Source organism: Cucurbita pepo, chromosome LG14 (assembly GCF_002806865.2).
Source record: "Cucurbita pepo subsp. pepo cultivar mu-cu-16 chromosome LG14, ASM280686v2, whole genome shotgun sequence".
Taxonomy (NCBI): Eukaryota; Viridiplantae; Streptophyta; class Magnoliopsida; order Cucurbitales; family Cucurbitaceae; genus Cucurbita; species Cucurbita pepo.
In genome coordinates this window covers 3,281,122-3,297,092 of record NC_036651.1, presented here as the reverse complement: position 1 = coordinate 3,297,092, position 15,971 = coordinate 3,281,122, and the positions used below count along the sequence as shown (strand labels likewise).

At 34.5% G+C, this 15,971-nt stretch overlaps 1 protein-coding gene across 1 annotated transcript; it reads left to right on the top strand.

The window, feature by feature from the left end:
• Positions 1–1,227: 1,227 nt before the first annotated feature.
• On the top strand, positions 1,228–15,741 carry LOC111810941 (pyridine nucleotide-disulfide oxidoreductase domain-containing protein 2-like). Its single transcript, XM_023697796.1, has 16 exons — positions 1,228–1,557; positions 1,673–1,834; positions 2,916–3,095; positions 3,351–3,408; positions 4,345–4,395; positions 6,171–6,253; positions 7,664–7,751; positions 9,506–9,547; positions 9,614–9,688; positions 9,837–9,905; positions 11,804–11,919; positions 12,386–12,498; positions 13,667–13,746; positions 14,704–14,824; positions 14,981–15,047; positions 15,174–15,741. The coding sequence occupies exons 1-16, from the start codon at positions 1,301–1,303 to the stop codon at positions 15,307–15,309; spliced, it is 1,698 nt and encodes a 565-aa protein (XP_023553564.1). The 5' UTR covers positions 1,228–1,300; the 3' UTR covers positions 15,310–15,741.
• Positions 15,742–15,971: the final 230 nt, after the last annotated feature.

Here is a 15,971-nt window from a genome sequence, read left to right as displayed (position 1 = left end):
TTGGGAAGCCCAAAGTAAAGTTATGAGAGACTCGGATTCGTGTCCTGACAATGGAACCACATACAGAGAATATTATCTCCATTGGTACGAGACATTTTGGGAAGCCCAAAGTAAAGTTATGAGAGACTCGGATTCATGTCCTGACAATGGAACCACATACAGAGAATATTATCTCCATTGGTACGAGACATTTTGGGAAGCCCAAAGTAAAGTTATGAGAGACTCGAATTCATATCCTGACAATGGAACCACATACAGATAATATTATCTCCATTGGTATGAGACATTTTGGGAAGCTCAAAGTAAAGTCACGAGAGCTTATGTTCAAAGTGTACAATATCATTTCATTGTGAGGAATCGTGTTCATCTAATAGACATCAATGACGTGCTTTTATTGGGAATAATTTGAATAAAAATAAGCCTTAAATCATAATTACTGCTTTGTAATATATTTTTTATTAAACAAAGTAAATAAAAAATTAGTATAATATTTACGGAAAAAAATATAATGTTTTAGTAACATAATTTACCCAAAAAAAAGAACTCAACATAATTTTAATTTAAATATTATAATCATTATTTTAAAACCTTAAATTATAATAATAATAATAATATTTATTAGAGACTCTAAAGTAAATTGTTTTTACCATGATTTCACAAATTTGGGATTTATTATTCAAGATAAAAAAAGTATAATTATCTTGATATTTAAAGTAAAAAATAATGGTTATTATGAACGGTAGTATATATATATATATGTTACATGTAAAGGAAATAGAGATTTAATAGGGATTATAATTCTCCGACCTGTTTATCTAATGGACTCTCCACGTTGTATTTTTCATTTGCAATTTTAATTCTCAATCTATTAGAGGCGGGTCCACGTGGAGACTCGATTCTAAATGAAAATCTCTCATATTTATTATATTTTTAGTCAATTAACTTGACGTTGAGGATTGTTGGGAACGAGTCTCACATTCCCTAATTTAAGGAATGATCATAGATTTATAAGTAAAGAAATACATGTCCGTTGGTATGAGATATTTTGGGAAGCTCAAAGAGAAGCCATGAGAGCTTATGCTTAAAGTGGACAATATTCTATCATGGAGAGTCGTAATTCCTAACATGCTATCATATCAGATCTGAATTCTATTTTCATTTAAAAATAAAATGTTTTACCGTTATACCCTTAAAACATTTATTCCCTTACTCCCATTTTCATTTTCGCGGCAAACTATTCCACTGAATTCTATCTCCATTTCCGTTCCTCATCAATCCCACAGTCACACTCTCGCAACCAATGTGGCGGCGGAGTTTCAGCAGCGCCGCCGGATCTGCGGCCGTCTTGAAGAATCAGAAATGGGATGCTTTGGTAATCGGCGGTGGCCACAATGGCCTTACCGCTGCCGCGTACCTAGCTCGTGGCGGTCTCTCCGTCGCAGTACTTGAGCGACGCCATGTACTCGGTGGCGCTGCCGTGACTGAAGAACTCATCCCCGGCTTTAAATTCTCCCGGTGCAGTTACCTACAGAGTCTCCTCCGTCCATCTGTCATCAAGTCGGTTTAACTGTTTTTATAATCTAATCTGTTTGTTCGCTTTTCATTCCTCGTTCAAGTCACTGAGTTTACTGATCGATCATTTTTTTTAAAAATCATCTCTAATGGAGGTCAGGGAATTAGAGCTAGCGAGGCACGGATTAAAGCTTTTAAAGAGGAATCCATCATCCTTTACGCCTTGTTTGGATGGGCGATATCTTTTGTTAGGTCCTAATAAGGATCTTAATTATTCAGAAATTTCCAAGTTCTCCAAACGAGACGCTGACGCTTATCCCAGGTCTGTATCCTTCCATTTTTGCATGTTTGTATTATTGATCAGCTAATGCCAAAGCAGCTCTAATGTTGGGCTTATGTTTGATTAAGAGTTACATTAATGATTGAAATTTTTAATGATTGAAAAGGGAGGTATAATCATGGTATGTACAGAAGACTTTCCCAATTTGCAACGAGGGTGGTATAACTATAGGATGTAAAAATATTAGACAGTTTACACTAAGATATAGCTTCGTAAACAACATTGTCGAAAAGTTTTGTGTTGGTCTGTGTCTTTTCTGCAAATATTCTTTGATTTTATTCTTTTCACAGATTCCAAAAGAAAGCCAAGATGAAGTTTTTCCATAATAGGGCTTTTGCATTCTTGAAAGGGTGGTACGTTAAGGCCATATTTACAAAAGACTTTTCCAATTTGCAATGAGGAAGGTATAACTATAGGATGTAAAAATATTAGCCAGTTTACACTAAGATATATCTTCGTAAACAACATTGTCGAAAAGTTTTGTGTTCGTGTAGGTCTGTGTCTTTTCTGCAAATATTCTTTGATTTTTTTCTTTCCACATATTCCAAAAGAAAGCCACAATGAAGTTTTCTATATTAGGGCTTTTGCATTCTTAAAAGGGTGCTAGGTTAAGGCCATATCCAAAAATTCCTTTATCTCCCTAGGAAATGTGAGATGTCACTGAATATATTGAGAATTGTTGACCAAAAATTATGAGCGTATGTACATTGCATAAACAAGTGGCTTTGTAATTCGTTTTCTTTCTTGCATAATGGACACCAATTTGGAGAAAGAGTGATGTAAGGCATTCTTTTTTGAAGAATTACATTTTCTAAGAAGAGCAAAGAATACATAGGCTTATGAACTTCGAATGATTACATAGAATGCCAGACAAGATGACTGGGCTGTGTGACATTGTCTATTGACTGACTTAGTTAAGTCTTCAATATGTTTGACGTTGTTTACTGTATCTAAAATCCGAATCTTCTATTAACCACACTTTTGTTCATTCTCAGACTTGTTCGACTATGTTTAATAGATAAAACGTGAGTATCTTAAAATCTTCCATTTTTGGTGCATACAGATATGAGGCTCAATTAGAAAGGTTCTGTAAATTCATGGATCTTCTTCTGGACTCACCCACGCCAGAGATCCTGCATGACATTTCATCTCTTAAACATCGGCTGGGGGATAAGTTAAAAAATTCAGCTTTTTGGGCAAAATGTCTTCGAAGCGCTCTTTCTTTGGGGCAAAAGGATATGGTGTAGGAGCTCTATCTCTATTATTTATTTGTATGTGTTTATCTAATCTAAGTTTTATTGAAAAATGCTGAAACTTTTGTCAATTTCTCATTGAACTTTGGCTTTAAAGGGACTGCATTCTTTTAGCAGTGTTGCCATTTTAAACTTTATATTATTTTTGTTTAAACTTCAATTCACGAGCTGGCTGAGAATCCCTTTTAAATGCGTTTCGTTTTATTACGATCCATTTTTAAGTATGTTGTTATTGATTTTTGCAGAGACTTCACGGACCTTCTGTTTTCTCCGTCTTCGAAGGTTTTAAACAATTGGTTTGAGGTTGTCATCTAATTTTTTAATGTCTGTTCTACTCTTTCAAATACTGACAATCTTAATTGTTCTATTTGTATTCGATATAAGAGTGATCAACTTCCTCTCCCTTCACCTCCGCCAGTCAATTTTCTATCTTGCACTTGAAATTTAAACTATGTTCTTGTTTCACATTTCTTAATTTTAGTCTTTGAAGTATATTTTTCTCATTTTTCCAGAGTTCTTGCCAGATGTGATTCCATTATACAGTCAACTGATTCTACTACAAATTGGAAATCATTTTTCTCAGTAGTTCATTTTAGCCTTTGAGCCTTTGCTAATTACTTTATAACCAATAATTTATGGAGTTGACTGTGCAAGGGATTTGTTGCCTGTCTGTCTTCTAGCCATACCTTCTGTCATTTCTCAATATTTTGAATTACATTACCTCCGTAAGATATACAAGAAGCATAGATACATTAGTTTAACTAGCATGTTTGTGTCAGACATTTGAACACTTTGATACTCGTTGGACATGTATACAAACACTCTTTAGCGCTATAGATGTGTTCGACACTGGTTGTACAAAGTCAATATAGGTCCAACATTTATCAGACACGGATCAAACACTTGTAAAGTACACTAAATAGTCACATGATAATATAGGACAAAAAATAAATAAAGTTTGAGAGAGAAATACATCAAACTCGTTTAAGCATGTATAAACTTATTTTAAGCATGTATAAACTTATTTCAAGCATGTATAAACTTATTGACTTTGAGTTTTCTAGTACAAAAATGTATATTTTAATAAATGGGTCCTTATCGTGTCTATGTCCTAGATTTTTAAAATTGACTTGTCACTGTATCAGTGTCATGTGGTATCCGTATCCGTACTTCTTACTATATTTGATGATTAAATTGTTTGTAGTTTCTCTAACAAATTCTTCATCACATATTATTTAGGGAGATGTTCTGAAAGCTACACTTGCAACAGATGCTATCATAGGGACGGTGGTAAGGATTCTTATATGTCAACAATCTATATATATATGCTTAGAATATAATTGAATAAATTTTAAACTAGTGAAATTTCATACTATACTATCTTGACACTCGTCCTCCCAACTCATTCGCCTTTTTTTATATCCATGGATGCCTTTCTTTTCTTGCCCACTTTTCTCATGGCTTCCTCCGACTAGAACTATGCTCCTCAATCAACTCTTATTGAGACAAAGAAATTCTTGTTGAAGATAGATGGCTTTTACTTGCTAAACTCAAACTCCTCACTCTCTCTTTGAAATATTCAGGAGCATCATAGCCAATCTTTATTACATGTGGTTGCCAAAAAAACTCATAAGATGTTAAATCCTAGATAGGTGGCCACCATACTTTAAACCCTTATTTTTCATCGGCTTTAGTGACCATTAGGCCAACCCATGGTGGTTGTTTCCTACTTCTCATCATTCCCCACCATTTGAAAACCCTTAAAGATAAATGCTCGACCATCCAACTTCATACGTAGAAATTCCCTCAAGAGACTCCCAATTGAAAAACAATATTTGGTTTTTCCCTTCAGGTTGTTTCTTTGGTTTTACAGGAATGAAGTGTTTTGATGTTTCTTATTTTTAAAAAAAAAACACTTTGTTTTTTTCTTGGGCTGGCATAGTGGTCATTAAAACACTTCTCTGGAAAATCTTACCCCCCACTCACTGCCGCTGTTCGATGCTAAAGGATCGTGAATTAAATCCTAAGCAGTCACCTCTTTGAGATATAAAAGTTTCAGCTTTCTTGCTACTAAATTTCATGGAGTTTGATAGTTCTACTAGTGTAGTTCAGATTCTCTAATTGGCCTACCTAAGATTTTCCCAAAATGAAAGAAGCTATTGCATCAAACCTCCTTGGGTTGGCATATTGGTCAATAAGGGCCGTGGTCTGACACTTAAGATCATGAATTAAATCCTTAGGAGGCACTTATTTGGGATATTAAAGACTTAGCTTTCTTGCTTCCAAATATTATGGAGTTCGATGGTTCTATTAGTGAAGTTAGATTCACTAATTGGCCTAACGTAGGTTTTCCCAAAATGAAAGAGACCTTTACATCAAACCACATTTGATTGACTTAGTGATCAATAAAGACCAAAGTAAGTGAGAAAGGAGTTTAGAAGGTATAGATTTGAGTTATGGTGGCCACCTACTTTGGATATAATAACCTACCAGTTTTCTTGACAATCAAATGTAGTAGGATTAGACAGTTGTGCTATGAGAATAATTGAGGTGTGTGCAAGCTAAAAGAAAAGAAAAGCAAATAAATCTATTACTTTGAGATACTCTGTCAACTTGAATGTTGACAACATATAATTGGTTATTCAATCATATTAGTTGACGTCTGATAGAGCTCAAATTTTTAACATTTGTATATTCATCTCTCAGCAATCTGCTCCCATTTAACATAGTATACCACTATTCAATCATATTTAACATTGAATACCACCATTTGATCATATTAGTTGTTGTGCTATAGTCATATAAAGCTCAAATTTTTTAACATTAGTACATTTTATCTCAATGCAATCCGTTCTTATTTTCACATACTTCAATTTTCCTTTGTCAAGAGGCATAATATGAATAATCAATTACTTTTGGATGTTTTTGTTAAATCGTTGTGATTATTATTACTTTGTGATTCTGTAATTGGACAAGGATGTGCTTAATATTGTCAATTATACAGAATCAGAATACTAACAGTAACAACTATCTTTACCTACTTGACTTCGTAGTTCATATTGTAGGGAAGTGTGCACACACCTGGTAGTGGATATGTGCTACTTCATCATGTGATGGGTGAAACTGATGGGGATCGTGGTATCTGGTCGTATGTATTCCAGTTTTTGTTTTGACATATAAATTGCAAAGCATAGATTAGAAACTGTAAATTACCTGTTGTTCCTTTTCATTTATATGCAATTTAAAAGCATTGATTTTTCAAAGGGCACACGGATTTGTATCTTGTTTAAAAATATGAAGTAGCCTGGTTGAAAATTTGTTTACTAGCTGGCTCCATGTCAGGGTCCAAACATTGATGATAATCATAGCTCCATTCGATTTTTGGCATTTTTGTATGTTGTCATTATTTATTTTTTTGGGTAAGAAATCGAGCTTTTCATAAAGAAAAATAAAAGAACGTACAAGGACATACAAAAAAAACAAGCCCACAAAAGAGGTCTCAATATTAACTACCGGAATGGACCCCAATCCAAACGAATGAGACCAAGCTGGTAATTACTAAAAGCCCAATGAACGGACATCTATGAAGATGCATTAAACCTAGCGACCTCCCAAACCTACTCCCAAGATCTCTCAATCCTTCTAAAAATTCTACTAGAGAAGCCAAATCCCGCAAAAAATATCAAAGAAACAAGCATTTTTTTCAACATTTATTTGATCCTTCATTAACTTTTCAAGCTCGTATTTCTGTGGACTACAAATCTCATATATATTTTCTAACAATTTTAAACTTTAATTTTCTTACAAATCTTGGCTTATTTTATGGGTGGGTTATTGTATAAATTTGATCTTATGTCATCGTATTTTAAGGTGAGAGAATGTATTATCTTGCACAACTGGAGATCCTTCCTTTAGCGATGCTGTTTATTGAGGGCTTGGTTTTTTGTAAGCTCATGTATTTTTTTCATTTTTTCTTAATGAAAGGTATTTATTCATATAAATAGAAAAGAAGAAGAAGAAGAAGAAGAAGAAGAAGAAGAAGAAGAGAGCAATGAGCAATTGTTTCTGATTATCCTCCAAAGTTAATTTTCTTTTGAACAAGATAAAATTCTTTTATTGATTAATGAAAAGGAACCATCGTGTTCAAGGACATACACTTCCTAAGGAGTTTAGAAAAATTCAAACAAACAATGCTAGAAGAGTTATAAAGCAAACACCATTGACCCTGAAGTTAGCTAGATCAAAGCACTTTAGTCGATATAATAAATATGAATTGGGTTTTTTTTTTTTTTTTTTTTTTTTTCTTTGTAGTAACCAGCGAATAGTGTAGAATAGGAAGCTGGGTTTTCTCTTTTGTTCTTGAAATATGTTTTTATTTCCCCATTGTTGAGTTCCCATATGGATGTACTATTATTATTTTTCTTTAAACCAGTGATAAATGTTTCTTGCCTTTTTTTTTTTCTCAATGAAAGCACATTTATTCTTCAAAAAAAAAAAAATCTAATTTTATGAAAACATTGTTCATTTAGCATGTAGTTTAATTAAAAGTTTCTCCCAGGTATGTTGAAGGTGGTATGGGCTCTGTATCAATGGCCATTAGTAATGCAGCAAGGGAAGCAGGCGCTCATATTATCACAAATGCTGAGGTACAATTGCTTCTTTGTTTCTATTTTTGGATTATTTATTATTATTATTTTTTTTTGGATAAGATAAATTTTTATTGATATTTGAAATTTACAAAAGGGATTTGCTATCCATGATGTTTACAAAAAAACCTTCTCAATTTACAATAAGGGGGGTATGATGGTAGGATGCAAAGGTATTAGACAATTTACACCAAGATATAGCGTGATAAACAACATTGTCGAGAGCGTAGTATAAGTTTGTTCCTTCTCCGTGAATACTCTTTGTTTCTATTTTGGGATTAGAAAAATATTATCGTTGAATAATATTAAAAAGTATACAGAAAGATCCTGAACATAGATTATTTTATTAAGCACCAATAACCTTTCAATAACCTCCCGAAAGGTTTGAGATTCGTATCTCCACGTCCATCCCAAATTGAGCAAATAAAATAAGTATACAAAAGGGAAACAAGATTGCAACCTATTTTTCTCTTTAACACAACTAAAATTTTCATTAATTATTGACACTTTCATATGTAATCAAAGACTCCAAAAAGAAGATTACTAGAAAATTTAACCAATTAAAGTTTACAGCAATCCCATTTCCAGATAAATTACAAAAAGCTATTGAATTGGTAAGTGAGGAAGCTCTCTGATATTTAATTGAATCCAACAAATTCTGAAATTGCATTTTAATCATGGTCACTCTTGGTGTTTTTCTTGTCTCCATAGATATGTTTAGAGTTTTCTCTATAGAGAAGTTCTGCCTTTACTCAATAAAAAGCTGAAAGACTGATTACTTCAATTTAGCAAGCCTTGTCTCATGGTGTTTTTCTTGGACTCTCAATTATCTACCCCTTTGAGGTTTAATCATGGTTATGTTGATGTATAGTAAGATTTTCTTTGTATAGAAAACTAACTTTATTAAAAGATGGGTTCGATCACATCCCTCCTAGAACTCTCCTACAATGAATACGTTTCTAATCCTCTCTAACCAAGATAAACCAAAGAATGGACAAGAATTGAGTCTACAAGTGAACCCAACCTCTTGGAACGTAGAGCTATCATAACCTCTTCTAACGCCTTTGGGTGCTCAATCTCTACACAAATGCTATTCTAAAATCCTATGAAAAAAAAATCAAAATTTAACTCTGATCAGGCATAACCACTAAAGATGATTCAAATCTTCACATCCTCCTCCATCGCCTCTTTGCCTTCAAGGCTGGTCTTCTATTTTGGCTTCTGATAGCCCTTGCAAGTGTGAGTTTTAAGGCATGTTTAAGTCTTGAGTTTCTGGGGAATTTTCTGGACAGAGCTCTTTTTTGGTTTACTTGGGAGGAGGAAATCATAGATTTTTTGGAGACAGGTCATATTTGTTTGATTCCAATTTACTTCTTCTTGGTGGTGTTCAAATAAGTTATTTACAAGGGAAAATAAAAAATTGCTTATGTATGAATGAACAAGTGATAAATGATAATGAAAAACTAAACCTCTGCAAATCTCTTGGAAACCTCTTCTCTTGTACTTCTATGGTGGGTGGAGTTTCTTTTACCCCTGACCCTTTGGTTGTTCTTTAGTAGTGTTTCTTATAAATATATTTCTCTATTTCCTATTTTAAAAATGAAAAAACAAAACAAAGGAGCAGCTGGGTTGCCTCTCCGTAATAAATTACAGTCGATTGTTTGGGAAAATTACATATGTTAGTGCATGTAATTCATATTAATGCATAAACTTGCATGTCATCCTTATTCTTTTTAATTTTTTTTTTTTGTTAGGTGTCAGAATTGATGGTTGAGGACTCTGGTAGAGTAAAAGGGGTTAGTATTTACATCCTGCTGACTTTGAAGTATTGATCATAAAGTGATGACACGGGAATTATATAGGTGCGTCTAGCCGATGGCACATGTGTGCAAGCCTCAACTGTTCTGTCAAATGCAACGCCTTATAAAACATTTATGGTAAGCATTGTAAATTTTTGAATTTTAAGGACTGCTAGAAACATGCGGTCACATTAGCTGATTGACACCTAATAAATTGTGATAATTTGTTGAATTCCACCACAGATATGATAATATCAATTGGACTTTCTACTTTTTATGCACACAGGAACTAATGCCTCCTGATATACTTCCCGATGAGTTTCTACGCGCTATTAAACATGTTGATTACCGATCTGTAAGANTTTTTTTTTTTTTTTTTTTTTTTTTTTTTTTTCCAAGAAACAACGCTTTTCATTGAAGAAATGGGAAAAAAAGATACTAGCTCCACAAAGGAGAAAAACAGAAAAGAAAAAGAGCAATGTAAGAGAAGGAAATTGTGGGAAAGTAAAGGCGGCTAAGTTTAAATTAATACCTTGAAGAGAGAACCCCTAGAAAAGCTTAGAATTTGGACGCCAAAGTGAGGCCTTCGAATGTGCCACCTCAAAACGATTTAACTTTTAATATGCCTCTCCTTTTGGAAGATTATTATTGATAAAGCAGAAAGAAGGTTATCATGTTATACTTCCAAAGGCGGAAGACTCACCCTAATACAAGCCACACAACTTACCACATGTTCCGATTTGAAATGCAACAAAAAGTGGCTACAGTCATAGAAAGGTTATTAGAAACTATCCGTGGAAATATGGCCAACACCTTGTCCGATGGAGTATCATAAACCTCCCAGACAAGAGAGGACTTGGTCTATTTTCAATAAAGGAGAAGAACAAGGCTCTCCTCGCCTAATGGATGATATTATCATGAAGACAGTGCCTTGTGGAAAAAATTTATAAGGGTCAAATATACTCCTACATCATATACAAATTGACCCCTTCCACCTCTGCAAAGGGGCCGTGGACATACATAAAAAACACCAAAACCTTGTCACCAGTCAAATTTGTCATAGGATGGGTGGAGGAAGCACATCTTTCTGGACTAACCTTGGACTAAAAACACCATGCTAACCTTTCAGTATCCACTTATGTATAGACTCTCTCATAGGAAAACAACCACGATCAAAGAAACATAGAATGATGTTAACAATTTATGGGACCTAAAGCTTAGTAGGTGCCTTTAGGAGAATTAAACCATGGAATGGGCTGAATTAAGCCTTGACCTTGCGCTAGTTGTAATGTCTAAAGAAGCAGACTCATTGACATGGCTTCTAGCGCTGACGGAGTCTTCTCTACAAATTTTTTTATGATGGACATAGGGAAAAAAGAGGCAATAAACACCATGCTAGCAAAGACAATATGGAAAGAAAATCACTCTAAAAGGTGAAGTTCTTCATTTGGGAAATAGTGCATAAAGCCATTAGCACAAATGAAAATCTACATAAAAGAATGCCCTATATGACTCTATATCCAAGTTGGTGCCCATTATGCAATTACGAAGTCACTTATTTATGCAATACACATACGCTCATAATTTCTTGAAAAGGATTCTCATTCTTTTTGGATGACATCTCACTTTTCCCTAGTGAGGTAAAGAATTTATTGAAGATGACCTTAACATACCACCTCTTCAAGAATTCAAAAGTGTTTCTATGGAAAAATCTCATTATGGCTTTTTTTGGAATCAATGGAAAGAAAAAAATAGAAGAGTATTCACAAAGAACATGTCTTGTGTAAATTGTCTAATATTTTTGCTTCCTATTATCATACCTCCCTTATTGTAAATTGGGAAGGTTTTTTTTCATAAACATCATGGATAACACATTCCTTTTGTAAATTTCAAACATCAATGAAATTGTCTATTATAAAAAAGCAAAAAAAAAAAAAAAAAAAAACTTTCTGATTTATTTCCAACCATAGTTCCAAAAGAATTGCTTTTACAGCGTTGAGCCATAAGAGATGAGGCCGAGAAGGAAAGCAAGGACCCATTAAAAACTGTAGCAAGTTGCACTTTGTGTCATTTGACTATCATGGTGATTGTAATTTATGTTTAGGGATAATTGCTTAAATTATAATAACCTCTGCGATGGGTGGTTCTTACATTTTCTCCTCAATTTTATTACTATTAGTTTACTTTTTGTTTCTTCTAAAAAACGAATTGATTCATTCGTACTTGAAACATTTTTGTCATTCAATGAAACAGGCAACTACCAAAATTAACTTAGCAGTTGACAAAATACCCCACTTTCCTTGTTGTAAGTTGAGCCCATCTGAAGCAGAACATCAGCTCGTTGGCACCATTCATATTGGTGCAGAAAGGTATGCTAAGAGTAGCCCATCATCTTGTTATTTGCTTCTATTTTAAATCTTTGGAAGTGGTGGAAACTGATAATCTTCTAGTTATGCTTAAATAACTGGCAGTTATACTGGAGAATACATTAACTTAATATTTGATCACCGAAAGAATTATGTTCTTGGACAGCAAGTAGAAGCAAAATAACAGATTGAAAGAAACTATAGCAAATCATTTTGTTTCCCTTTTCCTTGCCACTGTCACTAAGCTAGACTAAAAAGACGAGAAGATTGGTGTAACTATCGAAAATACGAGCAGGTTTTAGAAGATACATGTGCTAATGTTGGTTATTAAAGTGTCATGTCTCCTCGCTGGTCACAATTTGGCATGCGACTTCACCATCCATGATAGAATGCTTTTCTTTCAATGTCATGCAAGATAGCATGTAGTTCCTTAGAACTTCAGTTGTTAAACCTTGTTCTTCTGATTTAGTATGGAGGAGATTGACTTGGCTTGTCAAGATGCTTCTAATGGCTTACCGTCTAGAAGACCTATTATTGAGATGACAATCCCCTCTATACTAGACCGGACAATATCTCCTCCAGGTTTGCAACATATTATATTCTATCTGTTTGTTCTTTTTGGTAATAATATTCTATCTGTTTGTTCTTTTTGGTAAGATTATTCTATCAATGTGTGACATTGATATAAATATGCTTATTGCATTAATCCACTTCTTATTCTCTTGAGTTTATGGTTGGTGCAACCATGTATTGGAGAAGAAGAACAATATATTTAGTTTTCTTTTTAGGATAAGAAACCACATCATCATTAAGATAAAGTTATACAAAAAAAGGGGACGACCACACCCGATTGAATAGTAGAGCATTCTGACCAATATGTTTTTTGAATTGGAAACAATACTTTTCATTAATGCAATAGGGTGTTTAGCATTGTGAAGAAAGGGCAGAGTTTTTGCAGCAAGAGAGAGCCAAAAAAGATAACGACTCGAAGAAACTATCGAATTAGTTTTCCTTTTCCTTGATAATGCGATTATTCCATTTGGACGTATATGAACGGAAGGCCCTAATGAAATTCAGCCATAAAACTTCCTTCTCACATTTGAAATAATGTACAACCAAAACAGAGGCCAGCCGCATGGATGTTCTCCTGGCAGCACATTGCACCAACCAAAGAAGGAAAAAGTCAGTCCCCAGAAAACTGTAGGATGAGATATTTAGCCCTCTTAGATAGTAGCTGCCTTTTCACATTCCTCGAGTTTTTTTTTTTTTAGATCCACATGATTCCAGGTCCACGTGAGAGATTTAACTGCCCTTGAATCTATAAGGTTAATTGCTTGTTTTTAACAAAATTTCCCCTCAACCTTAAAGCATTAGTACAATTAAACCTTATTGTTATTATTTTATTAATGGTCAATAAGAAAATGTACAAACTATCCCTAATTCAAAGGGGTTGATACAATTAAATCCTTAAATTATAGATATTGTTACCATTAAACTCAAAATTTTAACCGTGAGAAGATTATTTAAAATATTCAACGACTAAAATATGAGTAATGAAATGATAATTCATGTTTGGAAGATGTAAATTATAGTTCCCTTGTTATATTCTTAAGAAGTTAAATTGTTAGTTTACCTAATGTAGTTGTATAAAGAAAAGTCATAGGATGCTGGCCTTCTTTGTATGTGATCGGCAATTTGAGTTTATTAACAACCTATTCTGACTGAATTGATGGAGTCTTTTGTCTTGTAGGCAAGCATGTGATCAATTTATTTATTCAGTACACTCCATACAAACCATCCGATGGTTCTTGGGAAGATCCTGTTTATAGGGTGAGTTCAGTTCTAGAATGAATGTAAGTTGTTTACTTTGGGCACTATAATAGGAGATTTGAGCATCTAATTGCTCGTTTTAATTCCCTTGTTTCTCTGTTTCTCTGTTTCTAGAATGAATCTTGTAGAGTTTCTCTGTTTTAATTCCCTTGTTTTTCTCTCATCTCTCATCTATTTGCTCGTTCAACACACACCATAATTCATAATTAACCCGTTTGATGCTTCCTTGGAAATTCTGCTTATAGTAACCTCGGTAGTAGATCATGGATATCGTGGATTCTGGTTGCACATTTAATTTGCATGAGGTCAACTTCTACTGACTTGTGTACAATGTGTTTGTAATAGCCCAACCCACCATCAGCAGATATTGTCCTCTTTGGGCTTTCCCTTTCGGGCTTCCCCTCTAGGTTTTTAAACGAGTCCATTAGGGAGAGGTTTCCACACCCTTATAAATAATGTGTTTTCTTCTCCTCCCCAACCGATGTGGGATCTCACAATCCACCACCCTTCGAGGCTCAGCATCCTCGCTGGCACTTGTTTCCTTCTCCAATCAATGTAGGACCCCCTAGTCCACCCCCTTCGGGGTCCAGCGTCCTTGTTGGCACACCATCTCGTGTCCACCCTCTTTCGGGGCTCAGTCTCCTCGCTAGCTCATCGCCCGATGTATGGCTATGATACCATTTGTAATGGCACAAGCCCACCGCTTGCAGATATTGTCCTCTTTGGGCTTTATCTTTCGGGCTTCTCCTCAAGGTTTCTAAAACGCGTTTGCTAGGGAGAAGCTTCCACACCCTTATAATGAATGTTTTATTATCCTCCCCAACCGATGTGGGATCTCACAGTGTTCTTGATCATTTTTACTCCAAGACTGCCTAATAATGCTGAAAATTTAATTGTTACTAATCTTGATACATTTTATCAGTCCAGCTTTGAGCGCATTGAATTCTCTCTTTGCAGGAATCGTTTGCTCAAAGATGTTTTGCTTTGATTGATGAATATGCACCTCAGTTTAGCTCATCAGTTATTGGTTATGACATGTTAACTCCCCCTGATCTTGAAAGAGAAATTGGTCTGACAGGTAAAGCATCTTCTGCAGGAATGTTAGCTTAGTCATCTTGTACAAAATCAGTGGAGAGTGTCTTTGTTATGTCTTTTAAATGTCTTATGGATGAGCACAAAATCACTTCAGTACTACGTAGTTGATAACAAATCTCTTATAAATTTCCTTTTGCAGGAGGGAATATCTTCCATGGCGCCATGGGGTTGGACTCGCTCTTCCTTTTGCGGCCAGTTAAAGGATGGTTAGTCGTCCAGTCTGATATATAATGGGAACTAATTTCTTTAATATTTTAGACAGCTTTTTTCTGTTCTTTTGAATTTATAAATGAGTGATTTGAATGGTGGGAGGTTGTCCAATGCCAATGCAGGTCAAATTATAGAAGTCCAGTGAAAGGGCTGTATTTGTGTGGAAGTGGTGCCCATCCTGGAGGAGGTGTGATGGGGGCGCCTGGTCGTAATGCTGCAAACTTGGTTCTTCAAGATTTGAACAGACAACTCAAATGAGCTCATTGTTCTCCATAAAGCTTACCTCTTTTCTTCCACGTCGAGTTTGCGTGTTGTATGCAGAGACTTTCGAACGGGTTAAAAGTATTTTCAGTCAATAAAAAAATAAAAAAAAGCTCTATCTTCCCTCTCTATCTATCCAAGGGATGGAAGGACCGAGGCCTTTGATGTCCCCTCCTGTTAAGAATTGGGTCCTCATCACTAGCCAACATGTTTTTCTCTCATGTCTTTCTTCGTTCATAGTTCGATATTCTGGTGTCCTAGGCATAGAAGAACCACACTAATCTATCGTGAAACACTACTTCAGATTTAGAATATTAGAACATCCTAGAGCTTTCTTTATAACCAAATGTAGTAGTGTCATTGTAAGTTTAATTGAGATGTTTGATGCATAACTATTATAAAATGTTCTTGGTCGAGAAAATTTTCTTTTTTTTTGTTCTCAAAATTTTTATAACGCTTGCAGTCATATCCACTTTGGTGTATGTTATAACTTTATTGGAGAATAACACGATAAGTTGGAAGCTTGAACTTTTCAATTAAATACTGAAATCATTGATCTATTTAAAGTTTTAAATGTCAAACGCTCATAAAAATATTATTTTTTTTATTTTGTAAAAATTATTTAAAAAAATAATAAAGTATTTCCCTCTTTTAAAATA